A 25,899-nucleotide genomic window follows, 5' to 3' on the forward strand; every position below is an offset into this window, starting at 1 on the left:
GTTTATTCTAAATTGTAACCTGAGAACTCTAAAAATTAAAAGATTTTTAAGAAAATAGAAATTTATATACTTGAAGATCAGAAATTATTATGTAATTATATTATAAAAGGCCTGACTGATCAGAAACACAGGATCAGAGTAAGTATATATAATACTGTGTTAGTATAGACTACTCATTTATGTGTTGGATAATAGGTATATATAAAAGCTGCTGTTTGTAGGTGATGTGGAATAAAAAGAGATGTGTCTTGATAAGGTAAGTAGCAAGAAATTTGAACTTTATATATCATGAACTTTAAGTTTGTTACTTGTTTAGGAAGTCTATTAATACTTGACTATGTAGCTGGTCCACTTCTGAGAATAAAATTCTGTTCAATGTTTCATGTCTTACCTCTATTTTACTGTAATATCTCTGTTATTGTTTCCTAATTTTTTGTGCTGTATGACTTTAAGGATATATGTTTTCATCCTGTATTTTTCTCTAGGTATTCACAAGGACAAAGATAAACCTCCCAGCTTCTCAGTTGTCCTTGAGACTTTGAGGCATACCTTGACAGATTACCAGAACAAACTGGAAGATGCATCTAATGAGGTAACACTTGCACTGTTTGGCTCCACACATTCAGCCTTTGGGCGGTACCAGTATGCATCCCTTGCTTGTTTCAAAGGTCAAAAAGATTGTGAATGTTGAACTGACAGCTTCACAGATACAAAAAATAATAAATTGTCTATCACTGTTCTTTCTTTATGGCCTAAAGTGTCACACTTATGTTTTTCTAACTCTTCAGGCATATTATTATTTTTAAAGTTAAGGTGACTCTGTCACTTCTTGATCTTCATACTTTATGTACAAACTGAAGGCTTCTTTTTGGTCAGTCCTGGGGCTTGAACTCAGGGCCTGAGCACTGTCCTTGGCATTTTCAATGCTAGGCTCTACCACTTGAGCCACAGCACCACTTCCAGCTTTTTTTCTATGTATATGGAATTGAATCTGGGTCTTCGTGCATGCTAGGCACTAGGCCAAACTCCTGGCCCCCTGAAGTCTTATTTTAATAAAAGAAGATAAATTAGTTTTCATTCTCTAAGGGGAGTAAAGTGTTACTAGGGTTTTTTTTTTTTTTTTCTTCTTCAGTCATAGGGCTTGAACTCTGAGCCTGGGCTCTGTCCCTGAGCTTTTCAATTCAAGGCTACTGCTCTACCTCTTGAGCCACAGTGCTACTACCATGTTGCTAGAATTTTAAAAAAATATCTGGTGTAGTCTAGAAGTTTTTAGTTTGCTGATTGAGAAAGCTCATGCTTCTGTTTATCATCTCATTTGTATTGTTTAATATGTAAGTTCATAATTTTCTTGGGTATTAAAATGTTTTAAAAATTAAAAAGTTTAATTACATCTTGTCAAATTGGTATATGAAATAATTACATTAAATACAATTAGTAGGCAAAACAATAGTATTTAGCCAAAGATAAGAAACAGTGCAGTGTTTATTGTTTATCTCTTTCCTTCATATAAGCTAAAGGCCACAAAAACATTATATTGGTTGAAGCTTGTTTTAGTTTGCTAAGCTTAACAAAGGAAAAGTGAGTCTTCTTAATACCTTTAAATATTCAAAAAACAAAGAAGAAAGTGACTATTGAAATAATTAAATTTCTATGAAGACAAATACTACTAAGCCTTTCCCAGTGAGACAAGATAACCTGTAGTGTTAGTTGAAACTCTTCTGAGGCCTAGGCCTCAAAGCTGCAGGGTAACTAGGAACATATTACCCACAGTGAATTGTTATTTGGGAGGATGAATGTCACATGATCTTCAGCACAGTTGAAAAGTCGACTCAGCAGGCTTTGGCTTAGTAATGTGCTTTGTTGTGAACTAGTGCCAGAGACAGCAGTGGGGAGACCAAGGGGGTGGCTGCAAAGAAAGCAAAAAGAGCCGTCTGACAGAAAGAAGAATGAACTGTCAAAGAAAATAAATCACAAGCAATGCAGGACCAACTGATGACCTGCCACAAGCTTTCCCAGCAGGACTGCATGTGACTGACCCCAAAGTTGTCATATGGAGTGAGAGTCCAGCGAATACCCTCATGATGTATAGAAAAACAGCCTTCTGCTCTGTTCTTTTTTCTTTCCTTTAGATGCCACTGCTTTTGGCATTTTGGTCCAAAAGGATTTTAAGAATAAAGTTATATTTGTTTACAGTTAAGAATGAAATCTTTTATCCAGACATCTACTAAAAATACAATAATAATACCAGTGACATTTTAAGATTGAATGCTTTCTTTTCTTTTTGATCATGTGAGCTTGTGACCGATTCTACATAGATTTAACCAAAAGAAGCATTGTTGTTGGTATTTTTAATGGCTACTGAAATATCTGTATATATGCAGTAAAAAGCATTACGCAATTAGTTGTTAATGAGTTGCCTATTCTTGAAAATATAAAAAAGTTACTTATCTTTCTTTGTGTAGCTTAACCATATAAATGCTGCTAAGGAAAAGACATCTAATGAACTTGATTCTACCAAACAGAAGAATGAGTCTTACACTAAAAATATAAAGGTATTGCAATTAAAAATAACTTTTCTGTATTAAGAGTAAATATAATTATTGAGAAACTATTTTAGAGATACTTGAAGATAAATTTTAATAGTTTTTTAATAAAAGTAAATTTGGATACACTTTTAATTTTGTGTAGCTAATTAAAGTAACAATTTTATTTTCATTAAAAATAATGTTTTGGGGGCTGGGATATAGCTTAGTGGCAAAGCACTTGCCTAGCAAGTGCAGTATCCCAGCACCGGCAAAGAAAAGACAAACAAGAAATACAGTTAAAAATGAATTTTGAAGATTGTGTTGATTATAGGAAAAATTTATTCTCTAAGTAAATTATAATGCTTTGAGATCTAATGTTCTTCTTTAGATATATATTAAACATATTTTACATGAACATATCTATTTGGAGTCAGTTTTTATTAGTCTAGAGAAGAGCAATTGTTTTTAGTATATTGTGTCTGCTAATGGGTTGAAACCACAGCTGACTAAGGTCCAGGAAAAATATTTCTGTATGATTTTGTATATTACATCTTTGCAAAACTTAAATTGTTCAGTAGTGTTACAATTTCATTTTATTGGTTCATACTGAGTTTATAATAAACACACTTGAATAGAATTTGTTAAGGTTAAGGAACAAATTGTTCAGCACAATTTTATGCCACATATTTGAGATTTCTATTAGTATTTGAAGTACCATAATAAGATAAATGTTCTTACATTAAATGTAAAGAGATCGACTTTAAAAATGTTACTAAAAGTTTTTAACTACCAAGTTAAATTTTCATAATCAGTTGAAAGGTAAACTCCCTTAATGAGCTCTTTTTGGAATAAGACATCTTACTAATACTTCATGTACAATTTTGAGCTTAACAGATTTTCTCATTTTTTAGAAAAACATTATATTTAGAAAATACATTCAGTAAAGTACCTTAATGTTTAGCATTATATACAAATGTTTGATTCTTTTGCATTTAAGCTTTGAAAGTTTCCAGGATATTTTTTGGCATTTTGAACAAGTAGGATTTTAAGAATAGTTATTAAAATTTTTCTGTATTTGGTGTCTCTGACAGGAACTTCAAGACAAACTGACTGATGTCCATAAAGAGCTAAGTCAATTGCGTACTAAATGTGCTGACCGAGAAGCTTTAATAACCACTTTAAAAGTGGAGCTACAAAATGTGCTGCACTGTTGGGAAAATGAAAAGTCGCGAGCAGCCCAATGTGAAGGGGAACTGCAGAAACTTTCCCAGGCATTCCACCAGGACGCTGAGGTATTGTCTGAGACAGAAAGATGGCTAGTAAAAAAAACTTTTCACGCACCTCAGTTTTATGCATCATTTTTACTTGTGTATGTTTTTATTATGAAAGTTCCATACTGAGTATTTTGAAATATTCATGGCAGCTGCAAAATCAGTTATTCTATTGTGCTGCTGTATTTCCAACAGATTTCAAGATTTTGTCTTTCCTTCCTTCCTTCCTTCCTTCCTTCCTTCCTTCCTTCCTTCCTTCCTTCCTTCTCCCCTCCCTCCCTCCCTCTTTCTCTCTTTCTTTCTTTCTTTCTCTCTTTCTTTCTTTCTTTCTTTCTTTCTTTCTTTCTTTCTTTCTTTCTTTCTTTCTTTCTTTTTCTTTCTTTCATTTTTGACAGTCGTGGGGCTTGAACTCTGGGCCTGGGCACTGTCCCAGAGCTCTTCAGCTCAAGGTTTGCACTGTACCACTTGAGCTACAGTGCTACTTCCAGTATTCTGGTGGTTATTTGGAGATAAGACTTTTGTGCCCGGGTTAGCTTTGACCGGGATCTTCAGATCTCAGCCTCCTGAGTAGCTAGGATTATATGAGTGTGAGCCATGAAACCAGCTAAGGTTTTGTCTTTTTGACAGTGACAGAATTATTATTATTATTTTTTTGTCCAATACTGGGTCTTGAACTCAGGGCCTGGGCACTGTTCTTGGGGTTTCTCAAAGCTAGAGCTTTACCACTTGAGTCACAGCAGCACCATTTCTGGCTTTTTTCTGTGTATATGTTACCGAGGAGTTGAACCTGGGTCTTCATGCATTCTAGGCAAGCACTCTACCACTAGGCTAAACTCTCGGCCCCACAATTATTTTTTAATTCTGCAATTCTGTTTGATATGATGGAAAGAAATTTAGAAAAATCAGATAGATTTGAGTTGGATCTTGGTGTTTCTGTTTATAAACTGTCTGGCGTTGGATAAACCACACAGCTTAGTCATTTTATAACTCAGATTTCTTATTTGTAAAATAGGAATAATATATACTTTAATAAAATATCTCTTTGTTTTCTAATTATTGAATAGCAATAAGAACTTAGAGCAGTGAAAGTTTCAGAAAATTATAACTATTTGACAGCTCTGGAGAATTGTTTATCTAGTTTTATTGACTAATAACTTTATAAAATATGACAAAAACAAAAAGACAGAATTTTCATATTTTGTAAGAGTCCATGTAAATGACATTATTGCTTTATATTTTCTTTTACATGCGGGACATAGAGCTCGTATAGCTGATGGAACTGGTTTATCTCAAGTTGTTCTGCATATTGAATTCATTACTGTAACAAATACGAACATGAATGCCAAGAGAATAAAAAGGAAACATTCTTTCCACTCTTCCTACAGTCTGGGATTTAAATTGTGTGCATATGAAAGGGTTGGAATTTTTCTACACATCAGATAATGATTAAAGTAAAGGAAATGAGAAGCCTGACTATACTGTAAAGTCAGCATGTCTACAGCATTGTGGTTGGGTTAACATGTGTGAATTTATTTTGGAATTTGGGATGCTTTTTTCATGCCAACTGGATAATTATAATGCTTAGTTATCACGGCCCAATCAAAAAGGACAAAATAGAAACACAATAAATTATCCTTGAGGATAAACTTCCTTGATGGTGAACATAATCACTTGGTAAAAATGAACCTGATCACCTGGAGAGGCAAGATTGTAATACCTAAATATTGCATTGTAGTAGTTATATTTAATAAGATTTTTATGTGTCTGAACCCAATTAAAAGTACAAAACCATCTTTACCTGCACAGTACATTTATAATGAAAATTTCATATTTCTCAAAGTTTTTGAGTTTCCCATCTGAGCACTGATTCTCATGCCTTTAATCCTTATTATTTGTGAAGTTGAGAATGGGAGGATCATGATTTGAAGCTAGTCCAAGAAGGAAATATCAAGCTACTCTATATTCATGGAAGCAAGCTGGATGTATTCCATGGGCTTGTGATCCCAGTGAGAAGAGGAAGCCTGAAAGTAGGCAGATCAGGCACATGCCTGTTCAGGAAATGAGATTCTTCTAAAAAAATGACAAGTGACAAACAATGAAGGACTGGAGGTGGAGCTATGTAGTATCAGTCTAGTCTACCAAGTATAAAGCCCTGAGTTCAAACCACAATATTCCAAAAATTTGTATGTGTGTATAAGTATGTTAATTTTTTGCCAGTCCTGGGGCTTGAACTCAGGGCCTAAGCGCTATCCTTGGCTTTCTCAAGGCTAGAGCTCTACCATTAAGCCACAGCACCATTTCTGGCTTTTTCTATGTATATGTATTACTGAGGAATCAAACCCAGGTCTTCGTGTGTGCTAAGTAAGCACTCTACCACTAGGCCAAACTCCTGACCCATGTTAAAATTTTTGTTTTTGGAAAAAAGTAAATTAGTATACATATACACACACATATATGTATAAATATCCAGGGAGACTAACCTTATAGTTTCTAATTACCAACTTTTGCCTGGGCTATATTTATTTGTTTAATGTAGAAGAATTTCTTTTTTTCTTCCTCATTTTTGTTCTTCGAAAAATTTTTTTCCTGATACATTAGGATATCTTGAAAGAATTTGTTTTATTTACATAAAATATTTTTGCAGTTTTACAGTTACTTTGTCTTTGAGTTCTATGCTTTGGGACTATAGATGAAATACCTTATAAAGGAAGTTACTTGATATTACTGTCGGTAAGTTTTATGAGTTCAAGATAAGACCAGTTTTATAATGAATAGGAAATCTTTTTAGGCCATTCAACAATATAATTTAAAAGGATTTAAAAACATTTTCAATTGTGTGTTTTTGAAAATATAAACCTGAGTATCTATTCAGTTTTGCTAAAAACAGGTTGCTTGGTAATATTTAAACCGTTAGAGATGCTCGATGTGCCAAATACTATATAAACTTGTAAAGGGGAAAACAAATGAGTTTTTCTTTCATATCTTTCATATCACTGTCTTCTTTGCCTAAGGGACTTGAGATAGATTTCCTGTGAATGGTAAGTAAAGTGGAAATTTCTGAAGTAGAAAGAAAACTAAGTAGTTGTAAACTACTGGATTAAGGTCCAGATATAATTTTTTCTTCATAAGAGTTAAGCCCTTTAGATATACTTTGTTATCCATTTAATCAAATTTAATATGAAATTATAGAATTACCATATTCACTTCCAGTTCAAAGGTCATAGAAACATGTAATCTGTCTATCTCTATATGTATGTTGTGTTATAGCTAGGTACGTGAAGGCCTAAGCAAGTACATGCTAATATCACATCCTCATCAGCAGCAATGCTGTGTTAGAGTCCTGGTCTTCTGGCTTCTAATCAGGGTTTGAATTTGAATACTAGGTACAGACAATTCCCAGGATTATTTTTAATGATTGCTTTTGAACGTTGGAAAAGAAGGTCATCTAAATGTCAGCATTTGAAACATGATTATTTTGATTTCTACTTAGGTTTTAATAATACATTCTTTATGATTTCTATTGTATTTCAAAACAGAAAGGGTTTAATTTATCTTTTTTTTCTTTCAGGAGAAACTAACCTGCCTTCATACCTTGTATCAGCACTTGGTAGCAGGCTGTGTGCTCATAAAACAACCAGAAGGCATACTGGATAAATTCTCTTGGTCTGAGCTTTGTGCAGTGTTGCAAGAGAATGTTGATGCTCTCATTGCAGACCTCAACAGGGCTAATGAGAAGGTAACTGTCCTCAGGCACCAGATACCTCTATTAAATTCAGTGACATTTGTCCACATCACAGTATCATTAAGAGAGGCTGACATTCATCTTATTTCAAAAAGAATTTGGGTGTTAATAATTCAGTACCATTAATTATAGCTTGTCTACAACTCAGTTTGATGCCATTGCTGTGGGCATGTAAATGTGACTGAAGTCTGTATGAAGTCTCTAAGCTCCACTTTCTGTGCAGGACATGCTAATACTACTAGCCAGTATTAGCCATAGGGACCTAATTAAAAGAAAATAAATTAATCTTACTGATGAAGCAATTCAAAGAACTTAGTCATTTACATTAATAAACCAACTCTTTATGTTAGTATAAAATAGAAACAAGATACAGTTATTCAAAGACACAATATTAAAAATCTTTGCTTAGGAAACAAGTGATATTTTAAAAAGCACTTAGAAAATCTCATAAATTATGGTTTTAACTTCTTTCCCCCCCCCAGATACCAAAACTGTATGAGAAAATGAAGCTAATTCATGCTAAAGTATGTGAGATATGTGTTTTGTAGAACAAAATATCAGCCTTTTATGGTCAATTTACCATTTATGAGCTTAGGAATTCAGTCTTTTTCTAAAAAAGAAAAAAATTGGTTATAGGAAACAAATGGATTAGCAAATTAGCATAGGTCATGATTAAAGATATTGTTTCTTGTCTTGATTTGTTGAGCTGGTCAGAATTATGTTTTTGTGGTCTAGTTTTCAGATCTTAAGTACACTGACTTCAGCTCTTAAAGGACAAGAAGAAAAAATTATCTTGTAAGTTTTTTTTTTTTGGTCATGGGACTTGAACTCTGGGCCTGGGCTCTTTCCTTGAGCTCTTCAGCTCAAGGCTACCACCCTACCCCTGGAGCCTTAGCACCACTTCTGGTTTTCTGGTGGTTAACTGGAGATAAGAGTTTCACAGACTTTCATGCCCGAGCTGGCTTTGAACCGTGATCCTCAGCTCTCAGCCTCCTGAGTAGCTAGGATTACAAGCCGGGGCCACGCACCTGGCTATTTTGTAAGTTCTTAAAAAACATGTATAAAAGTTCTGCTGGGGGCTGGAAGTTTGGCCTAGTGGTTAAAGTTCTTGCCTAGCATGCACAAAGACCCGGGTTCGATTCCTTGGTACCACATACATAGAAAAAAGCCGGAAGTGGTGCTGTAGCTCAAGTGGTAGAGCTCTAGCCTTGAGAAAGTCCAAGGACAGTGCTCAGGCCCTGAGCTCAAGCCCAGGACTGGCAAAAAAAAAAAAAAAGTTTCTGTTGGAGGGTAAGTAAATGGAGAGAGTAATTATGAGTGAAGTAATTTATATGCATGTATAAAAGTAAAGCAATGAAATTATTTTAAGAAGTGAGGGATGAATAGGAGTGATAGAATGAGATTGATAAAGGGACATTATGTGCCTGTATAGAAATCATAATGAAACCCCTTTGTGTAACCAAAATAATATTAAAAATGCTGTACTAATAAAACAACCAGTTTGGGAGCAAGATTTTATGTTGCTAAGCATTTTTCATTGGTTCATGGCAAACACAACCATAGGCACTAAGGAATAGGCCTGAGAAATGAAGGAATAAATTGTGAGAAGCATAGATGTTGTTTGTGATGGTCAAAGTGTACATAATAGCTTTAAAATTGCTGAGTTAAAATGAATACATTTTAACCTTCTGAAATGATGCTGTTCTTTATTTTAAAAATTATATTTATTATCTTTAAGTAGTTCTACAAATGAATTATTGTTCAACAAATTAGTTTATAAATACATTGAGTCTTGACTGATGTCATCCCTTTCATCATTTTTCCCAACCCATTTCAGCCCAACCCCTATACTCAATTTTTAAAATTTCATAGAATGTGCATTGAATCTTATGGCTGTGTTTTCTACCCTCTTCCCTTGTTCATTTACCTCCCCCTACACTTTCAAGTGCCAGTTTCCTGCTATTGAGTTTTTTTGCTTAAGGCTCTCTTGAGCTACACCTACCCAGTTTTTGGAGGTTAGCTGGAAATAAGAATCTGATGGACTTTCCCACTCCAGTTGACTTTTGAGCTCCATATCCTCAGATCTCAGCCTCCTGAATAGCTAGGATTATTGGTGTGGGCCACCTGTCATACAGCTTATGAAATGATGCTGTTTTTAATAGTTTCTCATAGTTTTAAAATGTCACACTTTTTGGAAAATACAGATTTGCTTTTCTTTTCTTTTCAATTTTTTTTTTTTTCCAGTTCTGGGGCCTGAACTCAGGGCCTGATCACTGTCCTTGTGTTTTCTCAGGGCTAGCACTCTGCTACTTGAGCCACAGCACCACTTCCAGCTTTTTCTATGTATATAGTGCCAAGGAATTGAATGTGGGTCTTTGAGCATGCTAGGCAAGCACGCTACCACTGAGTCAAACTCCTGGCCCACGGATTTGCTTTTTGATGTTTAAACAGTGGCTGGAATATTCTACTCAAAAATATGTAACTATGTAAAATATTTATACATTTGTAAATCTCATTTAAGTATGTCCCTTTCCATTAAGGTATCTGAATAGCTTGGGCTTTGATTCCAGAAGTTAAGAATTTCTTAATTATATTTGTAAAATTGGTTACAGAATGAACAACTTATAAAGAAACCAATAAAATTTGTTGTTTAAATATATAAAACATATGTGATATGATCACATACCTTACTAATTCCTATTTCCTAATTTATATTTTAACTTAAAATTTTATATGATTTATGTAGAGAATTTTGGGTGTTTTTTGGAGGGAGGTGATGCGAACAAGTGATTTATTAGAAGAATATCTTATTCTTCATTTCATTTCTCCTTATAGATAAGTCATCTAGAATATATCTGTAAAAACAAGTCTGACACAATGAGGGAGCTTCAACAAACTCAGGAAGATACCTTTAACAAAGTGGCAGAACAGATCAAAGCCCAAGAGAGCTGCTGGCATAAACAAAAGAAGGAACTGGAACTGCAGTATTCTGAACTTCTCCTGGAAGTTCAGAAGAGGGCACAGGTATGCTATTCTACAAAGAGCTTTATAAAAAGTAGGTTGCTCAGCATAACCCATTTTAACTTCAAATCAGTTTAAAATTCTTAGAATCTCATAAAACTTGTTTAAATACCCGCATTCACAAACCAAGCAAACACCTGTGGTGTGTGTGTGTGTGTGTGTGTGTGTGTGTGTGTGTGTGTGTGTGTGTGTGTGTATTAAGGATTTTTCTTTCACTTAAGTTTGGAAGATGTTCTGGCTAAAACAGCCTGAGGTACATTGGTCAATTAAATGCTAAAATTGTGTATCTTTTATTTATATTGGAAATAAAATGTTAAGCATGTTTGGTAAAATACTGTCAGTATTAGTCTAGGTATCTTTTTACCCAATTAATGCTCTTGATAGAGGCTCTCATCTGATGTTTGGCATTAAAACTTAGACCTGTGCTATATTTTGAGTATGAATTACCTCCACAGGCTTGGGTATCGGGGATGTGTGGTTGCAGTCTGATGACTTTGGGAAAATGATTGGATTTTATGTACTTTCCTGACCTAGTCAGTGGATTAAACCCTTGACAGAATCATGACAGTGTTATTGGAACATGGGGAAAGAAAAAGTGGGACTTATTTGGAGGAGTAAGTCACTAGAGGTAGGCTTTAGAAAGATATTTTGTACACTGCCTAGCTTCCCTTTATCTGTTTCCTGTCTACTATAAGTGTTTTGCTTTACTATGCTCCCATTTCACTCAGGCCAAGAATGATGGGACTAGGGACCATGGAATAAATGCTTTGAAACAAAACCAATGACAGCTCTTCTTCCTTTAGCATGTTTTCTGACACAATGAGGGAGCTTCAACAAATGAACATAGCTACTGACATTATATTACAGTTCTATTACAAAATAATTATGAGATATATCATCTTCTATATTAGATTTGATTAATAAAAGTCACAATAGTTAACATAACTATTTTTCTCATATAAATTATTTATATTGTGAACTATCATCCTTATCTATCAGGAGCAATATAACATTTTAGTTTTGCAAGATGAGGGGAGAGGGTGGGGTTAGGGAAATGGGGACCAAGACATGAGAAAGGGTATCAATGTATGTAAAGTAATGTACCTTCTACCTGGTGAATATAATGTAACCCTTCTCTTAATTACAATAAAAAAGTCATGAAAGAAGAAAAAAAACATTTTAGTTTTGATAAATCTCCAATTTTAATCTTGTCTAATATTGATTTCATTTTTTGGTGTAGTGTGTGAGAGCTCTCTGCCTAATTAAGTGGTCATTAAGATTTAGTTATTTTTCTTTTAATCATTTTTATAGGTTTTTTAAATATAGATTCATGATCACTTTTGGGTTAATTTTGTAAAGATGTGAACTATGAGTTGAAGTTTTTTTCATGTAGATATTTAATTATTCTAGTATTATTTGTTGAAAAGATTATCCTTTCTATATTGAATTGTCTTTGTACTTTTGTAAAAAATCAATTTTCTGTTTGTATATGTGTAAGTCCAGTTCTGAATGTATCTGTTCTTTTTCTGATACTCCACTGACTTAATTACTGTAGTCTTTTGTTAAGTATTTAAATTAGATAATGTAATCTTCCATGTTTTTAATTTTTATATATGCTTGAGCTAAGTTTATTGTAAATATAGAAGGCATAGCATATCAATTTTTGAAGACAGCCAATCATTATAAGTGAGAGTTCAATAATTATAAGTTCCTCCTCATTTCAGTGAGGAGGAACTCTTACTGAAAAATTTCCTGTAAATAATTTATCCACAACCAGATTCTTTATCCATGTTTCTGGCACCATTTTTTCTTATTCCTAAAAGTACATAATATATGTTGGCATATAGTCTGTACCCATATGCATAGTGTGATTTTCATCAAATATAATTTAATATACAGTATTGCCTCATTTTGGTTCTATATTTTGTTAATTATTTTATAATACACCTTATAGGGCTAATTTTATTTTAGAAAATTTTGTTATTACTAATTCTACAGACTTCCCCCAAGGCTACAATGCAAATAAAAACCATTTCACTTCATATTTCTTTTTTTGGGGGGTGGGGTCATGGGGCTTGAACTCAGGCCTGGGTGCTGTCCCTAAGCTCTTCAGCTCAAGGCTACCACCCTACCTTTGAACCACAGCCCCATTTCTTGTTTTCTAGTGATTAATTGGAGATAAGAATCTCTCAGCTTTGTATTGCCTGGGCTGGCTTTGTACCTTGGTCCTCCCTCTCTCCCTCTCTCCCTCTCTCCCTCTCTCTCCCTCTCTCCCTCTCTCCTTCCTTCCTTCCTTCCTTCCTTCCTTCCTTTCTCTTTCTCTTTCTCTTTTCTGTCTTTCTATTTCCTTTTTTCTCTCTATTTCTTTCTGTTTTTAATCTTTCCCTTTCTCTTTTGCTTTATGCTTTTCCCTTTTCTTTTTCTCAATTTATCTCTGACTTTATTTGTATCTCTTATCTCTCTTCCTTTCTTATTTTCTCTCTTCTCTCTTTCTGTCTTTGTTTTTTTTCTCTCTCTTTTTCTCTTTCCTCTTTATCTTTCATCAAATATAATTTAATATACAGTAATGACTCATTTTAGTTCTATATTTTGTTAATTATCTTGTAATGAATCTCAGAGGAAAAGCAAATTTTTTTTTTTTTTTTGCCAGTCCTGGGCTTGAGCTCAGGGTCTGAGCACTGTTTTTGGACTTTCTCAAGGCTAGAGCTCTACCACTTGAGCCTCAGCACCACTTCTGGCTTTTTTCTATGTATGTGGCACCAAGGAATTCATGCATGCAAGGCAAGCAATCTACCACTAGGCCAAACTCCCAGCCCAGGAAAAGCAAATTTTATTTTAGAAAATTTTGTTACTATTAGTTCTACAGTTTTGCCTTCCCTCAAGGCAACTCTAGGCCTGAATGATGTTCCTGAGTTCCTTCTGCCCAAGGCCAATGCTTTACCACTTTAAGCCACACTTTCACTTCTGGCTTTTTCAGTGAAGATGAACCTCATGGACTTTCCTGCCTTAGCTGGCTTTAGCCTTGAACTGTGATCCTCAGACCCCAGCCTCTTTAATGGCTAGGATTATAGACTTGAATCATCAGTGTTCGGCTTTGTATACCAAGTTTTAATTGACTTGAGTTGTGAGTAGCTACTTTTAATGAAACTTTGGAAGAGTCTTCTGTTCACAATTACTTTAGAAATAGACTTGGTTATTAATAATACTATGTTATTATTGGGCTTGAGCGTTTATATATGGTATGTATATATGTCATGTACATGTAGTATATAAATACACACATGTAGATATAGTATATATAGGTACATATGTGTACACATCTATAAATATATATGCCCATCAGATAGAATAATTAAGATCATATAATAATTATATGTTTAAAATTGAGGAATTACAAAGCTATTGTATTTTTTTTGGCTTGTCCTGAGGCTTAAACTCAGGGCCCAAGCACTGTCCTTGGTCTTTCTCAAGGCTAGAGCTTTACCACTTGAGCCACAGCACCACTTCCAGCTTTATCTATATATGTGGTACCTGGGAATTGAACCCAGGGCTTCATACATGCTAGGCAAGCACTCTACCACTAGGTCACCCTTCCAGCTCTACAAAGCTATTCTTGAAGTGTGACTGGATCAGTTTACTTACTCATTAGCAATGAATAATCTACAGTTTCTCCACCAAATGTCCCTTAATTTTAAGCAAAAAAATATATGTATTATAGGGAAAATGGGTGAATTTGTGTTTGTTACATTTTATTATTTTCTTTTTCTTTTTTCTTTTCTTTTCTCTCTCTCTCTCTCTCTCTTTTTTTTTTTTTGGTGGGTCATAGGGCTTGAACTCGGCCTGGGCGCTGTCCCTGAGCTCTTCAGCTCAAGGCTACCACCCCACCCTTAAACCAAGCCCCACTTCCCATTTTCTAGAAGTTAATTGGAGATAAAGAGTTACAGGTCCTTTTTTTTTTGTGCCCAGGCTGGCTTTTACCCTTGATCCTCAGATCTCAGACTCCTGAGTAGCTAGGATTACAGGTGTGAGCTACCACACCTGGCTTATTTTCATTGCATAAAAGATATTTTTAATGAAGATGTATATTAAGATATTTCAAATGGGGGTCAGGAGTATGGCCTACTGGTAGAATACCTACCTATCATGCATGAAACCCTGGGTTTGATTTCTCTGTACCAAGTACACAGAAAAAGCTGAAAGTGATTCTATGGCTCAAGTGGTAGAGCGCTAGCCTTGAAAAAGCGCAAGGACAGTGCTCAGGCCCTGATTTAAAGAACCTGGACAGGCAAAAATAAATAAATAAATAAATGTGTGTGTGTGTGTGTGTGTGTGTGTGTGTGTGTGTGTGTGTGTGTATTTCAAATGGAAGATCATTGCATCTCATTTGCCATTTTTTTCCAGCAAGAACAAACATCAGTGATTAAGAATTTCATTTCTGTCAGATGCCAGTGGCTCAAACCTGTAATCTTAGCTACTCAGGAGGCTGAGATCTGAAGATCACTATTCAAAGCCAGCTTGGGCAGAAAAGTCCCTATGGGACTCTTATCTGCAATTAGCTACTAAAAAAAAAAAAAGGAATTGGAGCTGTGTAAAGGAATTGGAGCTGTGTGTCTCAAAATGGTAGAGTGTTAGCCTTGAGCAAAAGAGCTCAGAGACAACACCCAAGCCCTGAGTTCAACCTCCATGAGTGACCATGGAGTTCTGAAAAATAAGGCTTCTCTAAAGTCTTATATTTCAGGAAGTACATGTTTCCATAAGAGAAGAAATTATCATTCTCATTTGGATGAACTTTGAAATTATCAGTAAGAAAAGGAAAATTAGTGCAGTTATTTAGTATTTTTGTTGTAGTAAGAAATTTATGTGAAAGACAGTTTCAGGGTAGAGTGCAAGTTTTATGTAAAAGTTTGAGGATTTGGGGTGTGTGTGTGTGTGTATATGTGTACCCTGGTTCTGGGGCTTGAACTTAGGGTCTAAGTGCTGACCTTGAGTTTTTTTTTCCTCTGCCTCAGCTCTACTTTTGTCATTTTAATTGTTGGATATATGTCTCATAGACTTTCTTTTTCTTTTCCCCTTTTTTTTTTTTCCAGTCCTGGGTCACTGTCCTTGGGCTTTCTCAAGGCTAGTGCTCTATCACTTGAGCCATAGCACCACTTCCTGCTTTTTCTGGGTATGTGGTACCAAGGAATTGAACCTGGGTCTTTGTGAATGCTAGGCAAGCATTCTATGCAGTAGGCCCAACTCCCACTAGGCCAAACTCCCACCTCATATGCTTTCATGTTTGGGCTCTCCTGGACCAGAGATCCTAGGATTGAAGCTATGTTATTTTTTGAGATTAAATATAGTAAGGAACAGATTATTTTAGTGCTAGGAATGCTTTTGTACTGTACAAAAGTGATGTTCCTTTATGGTTTGTTTTGGTGAATAGCAAGGGATTTTTTTTAAAAGGCAAATTTACTCTATAAGTAATTCTAGCCCCATAATCAAACTAGCTTTGTTCTTCAAAAATAATTCATAGTAAATAATGCATACCTCTGAAAGTCCCTGTAGAGAATCAGTCAATTTAAAACAAAATTTGAACATCTTGATAGATTTTAAAATATATGTGGAAGTTCTCCCTCTCTCTTTTATTATGGTGTGTTTTTTCTCATTAAATTATAAAGCATTTTTTTGTGTTAGATATTTATTTAGTGCTTGTCACGACTCAAACACTATGCTAAAGCAGTAGGGAGATTTTTTTTAAAGTTATTTAGTTTATTCAGGATTTGTTAAATACTATTAGGTGTAGAGTTCTATGCTAGATTCTGCAATTAGTATTTCTTTCTTTGTGAAAAAATCTACTGGTCTGTTGTATTTCTGAGAAAGTGTATCTATATGTACATGAACTCCATAAGTAAAAAGTGTACAAATTAAATGCCTGAGTGTTTTTTTTAATGTTCAGAGAAAGTCAAGATCAGTGTGAATGAGAGTGATAGTAGAAAGCCATTCAAATTCAAATTATGTGAGGAGAGATAAAAGGGCAGGGCACATGGACACTAAATACTAAATAGAAAACCTATTAAAATGTGAAAAGGCATAGAAAGCTTAATGTCTGGATGGTAAATGAATGAACAAATATCTCCTTTCCCCGTATCACTGAGGATAGTGAGAGAAGTGAAAAGCATGAGGGATGTTGTGATTTGCAGAAAAAACTCTTCATTCAGTAGAGACAAGAAGATTATAATAGCAGTAGGTGAACCCAACTGAAGAACTTTGGGCAAATTAGTCTTTTAAAACTCAAGTTTATTATCTATAAAATTAAACCAGCTTCTCAGGAGGTGAATCAACTGTGTATTATGTAGGAGCTTAATATTTCTCATGTGTTAAAATGAACTGAATCTTTTCCACTGTGGGCTTTGTAGGTCTTCTTCAACAATCTTTTTGATTTGGACTAATAGTTTTGAATATTATTTTGATATATTTAAACTATTAATGAATATAATCCTACCTGTGTTCTTTTTCTAAAAGAGTTATTTTTATTTTTGTTGAATAACGGAGACAGAAGAATCTACTCAAGATTCAGAGTACCATTAGAGGCTACTGTGTCTTTTGAGATATTCTCTAAAATTTCCCTTAATTGAATAGTTGAGATTGATTTTAGAAAGACTATGGAATTAGCCTTTGAGATTTCTACTTGCTCTTGATATCCTACCCACAGGTCTTGGAATTATGCTGTGACATTTGGTATAGTCTTTATTGAAGTTTGTGATTCTCATAGCCATTTACTCAGCATAAATATGCTCCTGTAACTCTAATGCCTTTTTGTAACATTCCTTAGTTTAGCACATACAATTTTATATCATCTGTTGCCTATGCCCTTATTAAATTTCCATTATTCCTTTTTTACTTCAGGCATTATAAATTATTTGTACTTTTATAGAAGATATTTTCTTGTTTAGCTCTTTTCTAAATAACGTTCATTTTACTTTATTTAGCTTCAACTACAGTGTCACTTTTTCTTTTAGTAAAGATTGTCTCGTTGTCATATCTGCTTTTAAGTAGTCCACCTAGGAAATTGCCTCTCAGATTTATTTGTTCGGTTAAAAAAGTTGCTCCTTCTGGGACACTGGTTATGTTAGTGGTATTTGTGCGGTGGTTTGGGACACAATTCTGTCAGAAAACTGCTGCCACAGTTTGGCCATCAGTGGACATGTGGTTTTGGGAAAGCATAATTTCTTCTTTCATATATTTTTATTGTAATTAATAGAAGGGTTACGTTATATTCACCAGATAGAAGGTGCATTACTTCACAAACATTGATACCCTTTCTCATGTTTTGGTTTCCATTTCCCTCCCCCCATCCCTGCCCCTCATCTTGTTTTCCTCCCTTCCCGATCCTAGGGAAAGCACAATTTCTATATTTTGCCATTTCTTTATTTCTTACAAGTATGGTTGCCACATAAAAAGAGGGAAAATCTTTAGAGTTGAAGTAAATGTAATTAAAGCATAGTATAGAAACATGGAAAACCATATGTAAAGTACAGTTTTGCTTTTTGCCAGAGGAAAAGCATCTAACAAATTGCTTCTTCAGAAAGTGGTATTTTGTATACTTAGCTTTTTCTTTTATCTTCAGGACTATGCCCCTGAGTACCTCCTTTCAACTCTGCATCTTTTGGAAAACTTCACATTGTAGTATTTATTTTCCTCTGCACTCTTTTTTTGCCAGTCCTGGGGCTTGAACCCAAGGCTAGTCCTTGGACTTTCTGAAGGCTAGTGCTCTACCACTAGAGCCACAGCACTGATTCCAGTTTTTTTCTATGTATGTGGTACCAAGGAATTGAACCTGAGTTTTTGTGCATGCTAGGCAAGCACTCTACCACTAGGCCAAACTCCTGGCCCTGTCTACACTTATTTTTATATGTTTCAAATCTTTTTGCTGTTGTCTGTCAGTATTGCACATGATATTCCTTTGCACCTACGTCTGTCTTTCAGAATGGTTAAGTTTGTACAGCTAACTATAAGGTGACCTTTGAGGACTGTTTGTTAATGTAAGTTTTAGAAATGACGTTGGTTTTTTCTAGTATTTGATGGGAGCTTTTTTTTTTTCCTTTGCTGTTGTGGGGCTTGAGCTCTGGGCCTGGGTGCTGTCTCTGAGTGCTTGGGCTCAAGGCTAGTGCTCTACCACTGGAGCAACAACACCACTTCTGATGGGTAGCTTTTGAATAAGACACAACATATTGCTTTCCCAAGAGCAACATTAAATTGTTGACATCATACAATCCAAATCTATATTACAAAGATTCTGTCATAAGATAGCACTTGGCTTTATTTTTAGAACAGATGCAGAGTGTATTTCTTTGTTTCAGAATGACCCTATATTAAAATTGAACTTCTGCTTTTCAAAAGCAGCTATATCGGGCCGGGAATTTGGCCTAGTGGTTAAAGTGCTTGCCTAGCATGCATGAAGACCCGGGTTCGATTCCTCGGTACCACATACATAGAAAAAAGCCGGAAGTGGTGCTGAGGCTCAAGTGGTACAGCTCTAGCCTTGAGAAAATCCAAGGACAGTGCTCAGGCACTGAGCTCAAGCCCAGGACTGGCCAAAAAAAAAAAAAAAAAGGCAGCTATGTCATTGGAGCGCACTTCATTAAAAAAAAACAAAAACAAAAACAACTGAAGCTGTTAAATCACCATTAGTGGCTAAGGTAGATTAGATTATAGAAGGGTACCTGTTGTCTAGCTCTCTCATCAGCAGAATAGCCTATTTAAAATTTTCTATTACATACTCAGTTCCCAATTGTCCTTTAATTGTCATATCCCTCCTAGAACCTGTCAATATCATTTTGTTAAGTGCCCTTGGCAGTCTGGTATACCTTTATTATAACATACCATAATGACTTGTTTACTTGTTTGTTTTCCAAGCAAATAAAACTTACTGAGTAATCAGTAATGTTTACTGAATTAATGAATAATAAAGGAAACTGGAATCTATTTTTCAAAAATGCATCCCCAGCCCTGGGCCTATAATCCTAGCCTCAGGAGGCTGGGATCTGAGGATCATGGTTCTAAGCCAGCCCAGGCAGGAAAGTGCCTTATCTCAAATTAACACCATAAAACTGGAAGTGTTGCTGTGGCTCAAAGTGGTAGAGCACTAGCCTTGAGCAAAAGAGCTCAGGGACAGCTCACAGGCCCTGACCTCAACCCCTGACAGGGAAAGAAAGTATTCCTTACCTTCGTAATATATTACTTAATTATACCTAAGATTTTATAGAGAGCCAGTTTATTCTGTGGTCATTAAAATATGTCTTTTACAGCCAAGCTTTTTTTTGTTTCAATTTCAGTTTTGAATTTTTAGAACTCTGATTAGGTAAAAAGGATTAGATAGTTGCTGACTTGTGTTTTCTCCTACCACTGGAGTTGTTTTGTATGCAGCCCCTATCTTGGGAAAGTAAGAAGGAAACTGAAATAAGAGGGCATGTTCTGTGTCAGTCCTTTTCAGCAGTAAATGAGAGCCATTACATACTATTTCTATGTACTAGCTCTTGTGTCACTGATTTAACCCTTTGTTTATTTGTCAAAAGATAATGTCTTTTTACATTCAGGAAAGCTTCTTTGGCAGGCAAAATAATTTCTGCTTAAAAGCAGAAAATGAAATTATTGAGGAATAGAAAGAAAAACTTGTGCACAGAAAGCATATTTTTATTTTATTTTATTTATTTATTTTTTATATGTACTTATTTTTTTATTGTAATTAGTAAAAGGGTTACATGATATTTGCCAGATAGAAGGTGCATTAATTCACATACATTGATACCCTTTCACATGTCTTGGTATCCATTACCCTCCTCCCCCACCCCCACCCTTTTTATTTTATTTATACAGCTCTCTGTTATTGTAATTAATGGAAGGGTTACAGTTATATTCGCCAGATAGACGGTGCATTACTTCATACATATTGATACCCCTTCTCATGTTTTTGTCCCCATTTCCCTCCCTCCTCCCCTTCCCTCATTTTGTTTTCCCCCTTTCCTTTCCTATTTCAAATAAACAAATAATCGTTTATACAATATACCAGATAGCAAGGTAAGGTACTGTAACAATATAAGAATAACCAAGGGACAACAAAAGAAATGAGAAATAACATAGTATATTAAGAACAACAATCGCATATTATATGGCTCTTGTTTCCATGTCCTGCAGGTCCTTTTATTTAGCCTCATCCTATATGTCCTCTTTACATCATGAGCAAATATGCTATTTGACTTCTTTTATAGAAATTTCAAGAAATTGCAGAAAAGAATATGGAAAAATTGAATCGTATTGAGAAGTCACATGAACAGTTGGTACTTGAAAATTCACACTTCAAAAATATGTTATCAAAGGCTCAAAGAGAACAAACATCTTTGCTGGCAGCCTGTGCATTGATGGCTGGTGCATTATATCCCCTCTACAGTAGATCATGTGCTTTATCTACACAGAGGGATTTTCTCCAAGAGCAGGTCAACACGTTTGAATTGTTCAAGCTGGAAATTAGAACGCTTGCCCAAGCATTGTCAGTGGTAGAGGAGAAGAAACAAGATGAAGCCAAGATAAAGAAAAAGCCATTCAAAGGCTTGATCCGTGTTTTCCGGAAAGGTGTTATTGCAATTTTGGCAGCAAACAGACTCAAAAGTTTGGGCCAGTCATGTGCTTCCCTTTTTACCTGGATGGAAGATTTCAAAGAAGGCATAGGCATGTTGGTGTGTTTAGGAGAGCCTAAAGACAAGCATAAATTTCCAAGTAAGATAATTGGTGCTTTTTAAAAACTAAGCTCTATGTAAGTGAAATACAGTGTTAATGCAGTTAGCTATTATACAGAACCTTTAAAGAATCATGTAATATGTCGTTACCTAACATAGTCCTGTTTGTTTTTAGATACATGTATATGTGTAAATTTTTTTAGCATATGAGTAAATATTTAAATAGATTAAATTATAAAGAAGCAATTATGTACAATTTCATTGTGCTCTAGCTTTATTGTACATGAACTCATCTTTTTTGTTGTAGTTTATAATATGATTTTTTAGACAACTCAAAACACTGTTACTTATCAGTACATTTATATATTTTATCAGAATAAAAGAGATAAGATTCAGCTGTTAAAGAGTTGTACCAACATGGCACAAATACACAACTTAAATGCTTGACTATTTTGAGGACATAGTAGACTCACTTGTTTATTTTTTGTGTGCTAGAAACCCAACCTAGGGCTCTAAGCACTCTAGGCAAGTGCTCTTGTATTTATTGAGCAGAGTCCTAGATTGTTAGTTTAAAAAAATAAAATCAGATTATTAAACAAAATAATATAAACAAGAATGAAAATTTCTCTCTGTCATTTTTGGTGTCAATAACAGTTATGTATACACTAGATTAATCAAATCTGATGCTTCCAAAAATAGTTGAACTCTGCTAAAATTGTATTTCAGCAAACTTTTGTAGAATTTCATAATGGATATTTTGTATTCTTGCAGAACATCAAAGAGAGCAATTACGTTGCTTACAAGCACTCAGTTGGCTTACCAGTTCTGACCTTCTTAATGCAATAATCAGTTCTATGGCTGAGTTGCAAGAAGTCATTAATAAAACAGGTATAGTTTCTTCTTTATGTCCTTGAAAAATATACTTAAAAGTAATGTCCAGGGCTGGGGGTTTGGCCTAGTGGTAGAGTGCTTGCCTAGCATGCACGAAGACCCAGGTTTGATTCCTCGGTACCACATACGTAGCAAAAAGCCAGATGTGGTGCTGTGGCTCAAGTGGTAGAGCCCTAGCCTTGAGAAAATCCAGGGACAGTGCTCAGGCCCTGAGCCCACACCCAGGACTGGCAAAAAAAAAAAAAAAAAAAGTAATGTCCAAAAAACTATGCGTCATACACATTCTAATAAATTTTCTAGAAAGACAGTGTATTTGTGCCTATCATTCTTTTGTTTAGTTACAGAGACTGTTAAATCTACATTTATGCTATAGTTAATGAATGCAAATTAAAATATCTATTTTTTTTAGGGATGGAAATTAAATAACACTTTCTAGCAAATAACTCTTTGTGCATGCTAGGCAAGCACTCTACCACTAGGCCAAACTCCCAGCCCTCTGTCTTGTGATATGTTTTTATTTTTTTCTAATTCCTTTTAGATAGGATTAGTTTGAATAGTCTGTTCTTTTCTTCCAAGTATGAAATCAGCTACAGTCAGTGATTTCCTAAGGCCTAAAATTTAAGTTGATTTTTCATGACTTAGATTGAATGTGTGTGTGTGTGTGCACGGGTGCATGCATGTACATGTGTGTACATGTGTGTGTACATGTGTATGTGTGTGTATGTATGTCAAAGTTTCAACAAAAATTAATTTCACAATAAAAGTTGATGTATAGTTACTGATTAAGCTGTGTCAGTGAACTATTCATGATTATTAACATACTAATAGTAAAATAGTGTAATGTTCTTAAGATTTGTGTGCTTAATAAAACGTTACAAGCATCAATGAAATAATGTGAGTTGTAATTTAATTTGTTAGACAATTCTCTATAAATAGGAAGCAGTCGTTGTGCTTTCAGGCATCCAGATTGTCTTTTAGGAGGGAATTTAGGACTCAATGGTTATTTTTAGGCATGGCCATTGGTTTTGGTAAATATATACATGTAATGTCTTGGCATTACCTTAACATACTGGGCTTGAAATCTGAAACATTATTTTAAGATTTTTTTGTTGTTGCTATTAGTCATGGAGCTTGAGTTCTGGGCTTGGGCACTGTCCCTAAGCTCTTAGCTCTACCACTTTGAGCCACAGAGGCACTTCGGTTTTTCTGGTGGTTAATTGGAGATAGAAGTCTCATTGACCTTCCTACCTGGGCTGGCTTTGAACTACAATGTTCAGATTTCAGCCTTCTGAGTAACTAGGATTGTAAGTGTGAGCCACTGATGCCCAGCAGTGGCATTATTTTGAAGAATATAATAATAGTGTTTGGATTTTCTTCAGTGAGCACATGATCTGTGTTGCCATATCCTTTATACATATGTGGATACTTTAATGTAGAATATTGTTTGTGGATGGCTTAATGTAGACTGAGTTCTTGGATACTCTGGTTTGTATTATTACTTTATTAAGCATATTTTATTTAACATTATGCTATCTATTTTTAGGAGGTAAAACAAAAATAATGAATTGGTTTGAACCTCTCAAATATGTACAATACTTATATAGTAAAAATGACAACTCATATACAAAGTAAGAAAAATTCAATTAAAATTGAGATGAAGAATGCAGGCTTAGCATATCAGAATTCTTAGTAGAGGCAACTCTGTGTGGATTATGATTGTAAGAAACAATTCATGAAAGAATTAGTGATTTAGCTGGATCTACACTGATGTGTTAAAAAGCACAGTGTTCAGATGAAGGCAGTTGGCTTAAGTACGGATATAGAGGTGGGAATAAGCCTTGAATACAATGGTGGTGACTTCAAGAGCCAGACTGGACATCTATGCCTAGCAAGCATGGCTTTTATATAATTATTGATAAAGGTATTTTGTATGTTCATAATAGAGGAAAAGCAGATTGTTTGCTTGTTCTTGCATGGTAGGGGTTAGTATAAGGAGGTACAAAGCTTTTCCTCTTAGCACAGTCTGTAAATGGCCTTTGGATACTTTTAAGATTAACTTTTTTTTCAAATTGTATTTTATTGTTGGGGTGATGTATGGAGGGGTTACAGTTACATTTGTAAGGTAGTAGGTACATTTCTTTTTTCTTTTTTGCTGGTCATGGAGTTTGAATTCTGGGCCTGAACACAGTCCCTGAGCTCTTCAGCTTAAGGCCATCACTATAGCACATGAGCCACAGTGCCACTTCTGGTTTTCTGGTGGTTAATTGGAGATGAGAGTCTCACAGACTTTAGTGCCTGGGCTGGCTTTGAATTGTGATCCTCAGATCTTAGTCTCCTGAGTAGGCAGGATTACAGGCTTGCATCACCGGCACCTGGCAAGGTACATTACTTCTAAAACATCGATACCCTCCCATGTTTTTCTCTCACTTTATTCCTCCTCCACCCCGTCCCAATCATTTGGTTTTTCCCCTTCCCTTCCCTACTTCAAATAAACAAATTGATGTATATACAATATACCAGGTACCGAAGTTAGATACAGTAACAGCATGAGATAAACCATAAGAGGAAAAAAAAAGGGAAAAGAAATAACCTCACCTAGCACATTAAGAACAACAATCACAAAGATAAACCTCTTGTTAAAATTTTGACCAGAGGTTTATTAAGATCACTATACATAGGTAAGACCTATCAAGTAGAAAATGACCAACGGTGGTACTGTTTTTTTTTTTTTTATTGTAGTGTATAGAAGGGTAACAGTTACGTTCGCCAGACAGAAGGTACATCACGTCTCACACATCAACAGTGGTATTATTAAGTGTTCATCTACTTATGGAAGGTCTGGCTGTGCTTCTACTAATGAAATAACATGTCCAGGAAAACTCATTTTTAGGGAAGAATTTACGTGTTTGTTGGCCAAGAAACACAATTACGGGAAGAATAAGTATTACTTAGTGGGGAAAAATACTTGATGTCATGAAAAATATTGCAAAGAATATGGTCTACATAGTAGATAAATATTTTTGGATCAGTACAGAAATGTTAAGTGTGGACTGCTTCACAGATATCTTGATTATTTAAAATTAAAGAAGAATTTCTTCAAATATGATGAGGGATTTTATATTATATTACAAAACCCAAATAATTTTCTTTTCTGCTACTGGGGCTGTAGGGCTTCTAATTTTCATTTTTTCTTTTAATATTCTTTTTAAAATTGTAATTAATAGAAATGTTACATTATATTCGCCAGATAGAAGGTACATTACTTCACAAACATTGATGCCCCTTCTCATGTTTTTGTCCCCATTTCCCTCTCCCCACTCCCTCCCCTCATCTTGTTTTCCCCCTTCCTTATCCTATTTAAAATAAACATAAATACAATATACCAGGTAACAAGGTAAGATACTGTAACAATATGAGATAACCAAAGGACAACAAAAGAGATGAGAAATAACATAGTATATTAAGAACAACAATCACACATTATATGGCTCTTGTTTCCATATCCTGGAGGTCCTTTCATTTAGTCTCATCTTATATAGCCCTATGTATCTAGGTTTTGCCCTCTGCTAGGAGAATCCAAGGTTTATACTAATTATGACAAATGAGGGAAACCATTGAGCCTATGTTTCTTTGAATCTGGCTTACTTCACTTAATATGATTTTTTTTCCATCTTTCCATTTCCTTACAAATGGGCTGATGTAATGCTTTTTGATGGCAGCATAGAATTCCATTG

At 35.0% G+C, this 25,899-nt stretch overlaps 1 protein-coding gene across 1 annotated transcript in view; it reads left to right on the forward strand.

The window, feature by feature from the left end:
* Positions 1-25,899, forward strand: part of Ccdc171 (coiled-coil domain containing 171) — a 304,559-nt gene that overhangs the window by 101,168 nt on the left and 177,492 nt on the right. The window contains exons 12-18 of the mRNA XM_090330023.1: positions 486-592; positions 2,463-2,552; positions 3,617-3,817; positions 7,365-7,532; positions 10,374-10,562; positions 20,810-21,314; positions 22,046-22,162. Coding sequence (XP_090186149.1) covers positions 486-592; positions 2,463-2,552; positions 3,617-3,817; positions 7,365-7,532; positions 10,374-10,562; positions 20,810-21,314; positions 22,046-22,162 — 1,377 coding nt within the window. The remainder of the gene's footprint in view (positions 1-485; positions 593-2,462; positions 2,553-3,616; positions 3,818-7,364; positions 7,533-10,373; positions 10,563-20,809; positions 21,315-22,045; positions 22,163-25,899) is intronic.

The sequence above is a fragment of the Megascapheus bottae genome, chromosome 3, assembly GCF_031878675.1.
Source record: "Megascapheus bottae isolate mThoBot1 chromosome 3, mThoBot2.hap1, whole genome shotgun sequence".
In the NCBI taxonomy this organism is placed as follows: domain Eukaryota; kingdom Metazoa; phylum Chordata; class Mammalia; order Rodentia; family Geomyidae; genus Megascapheus; species Megascapheus bottae.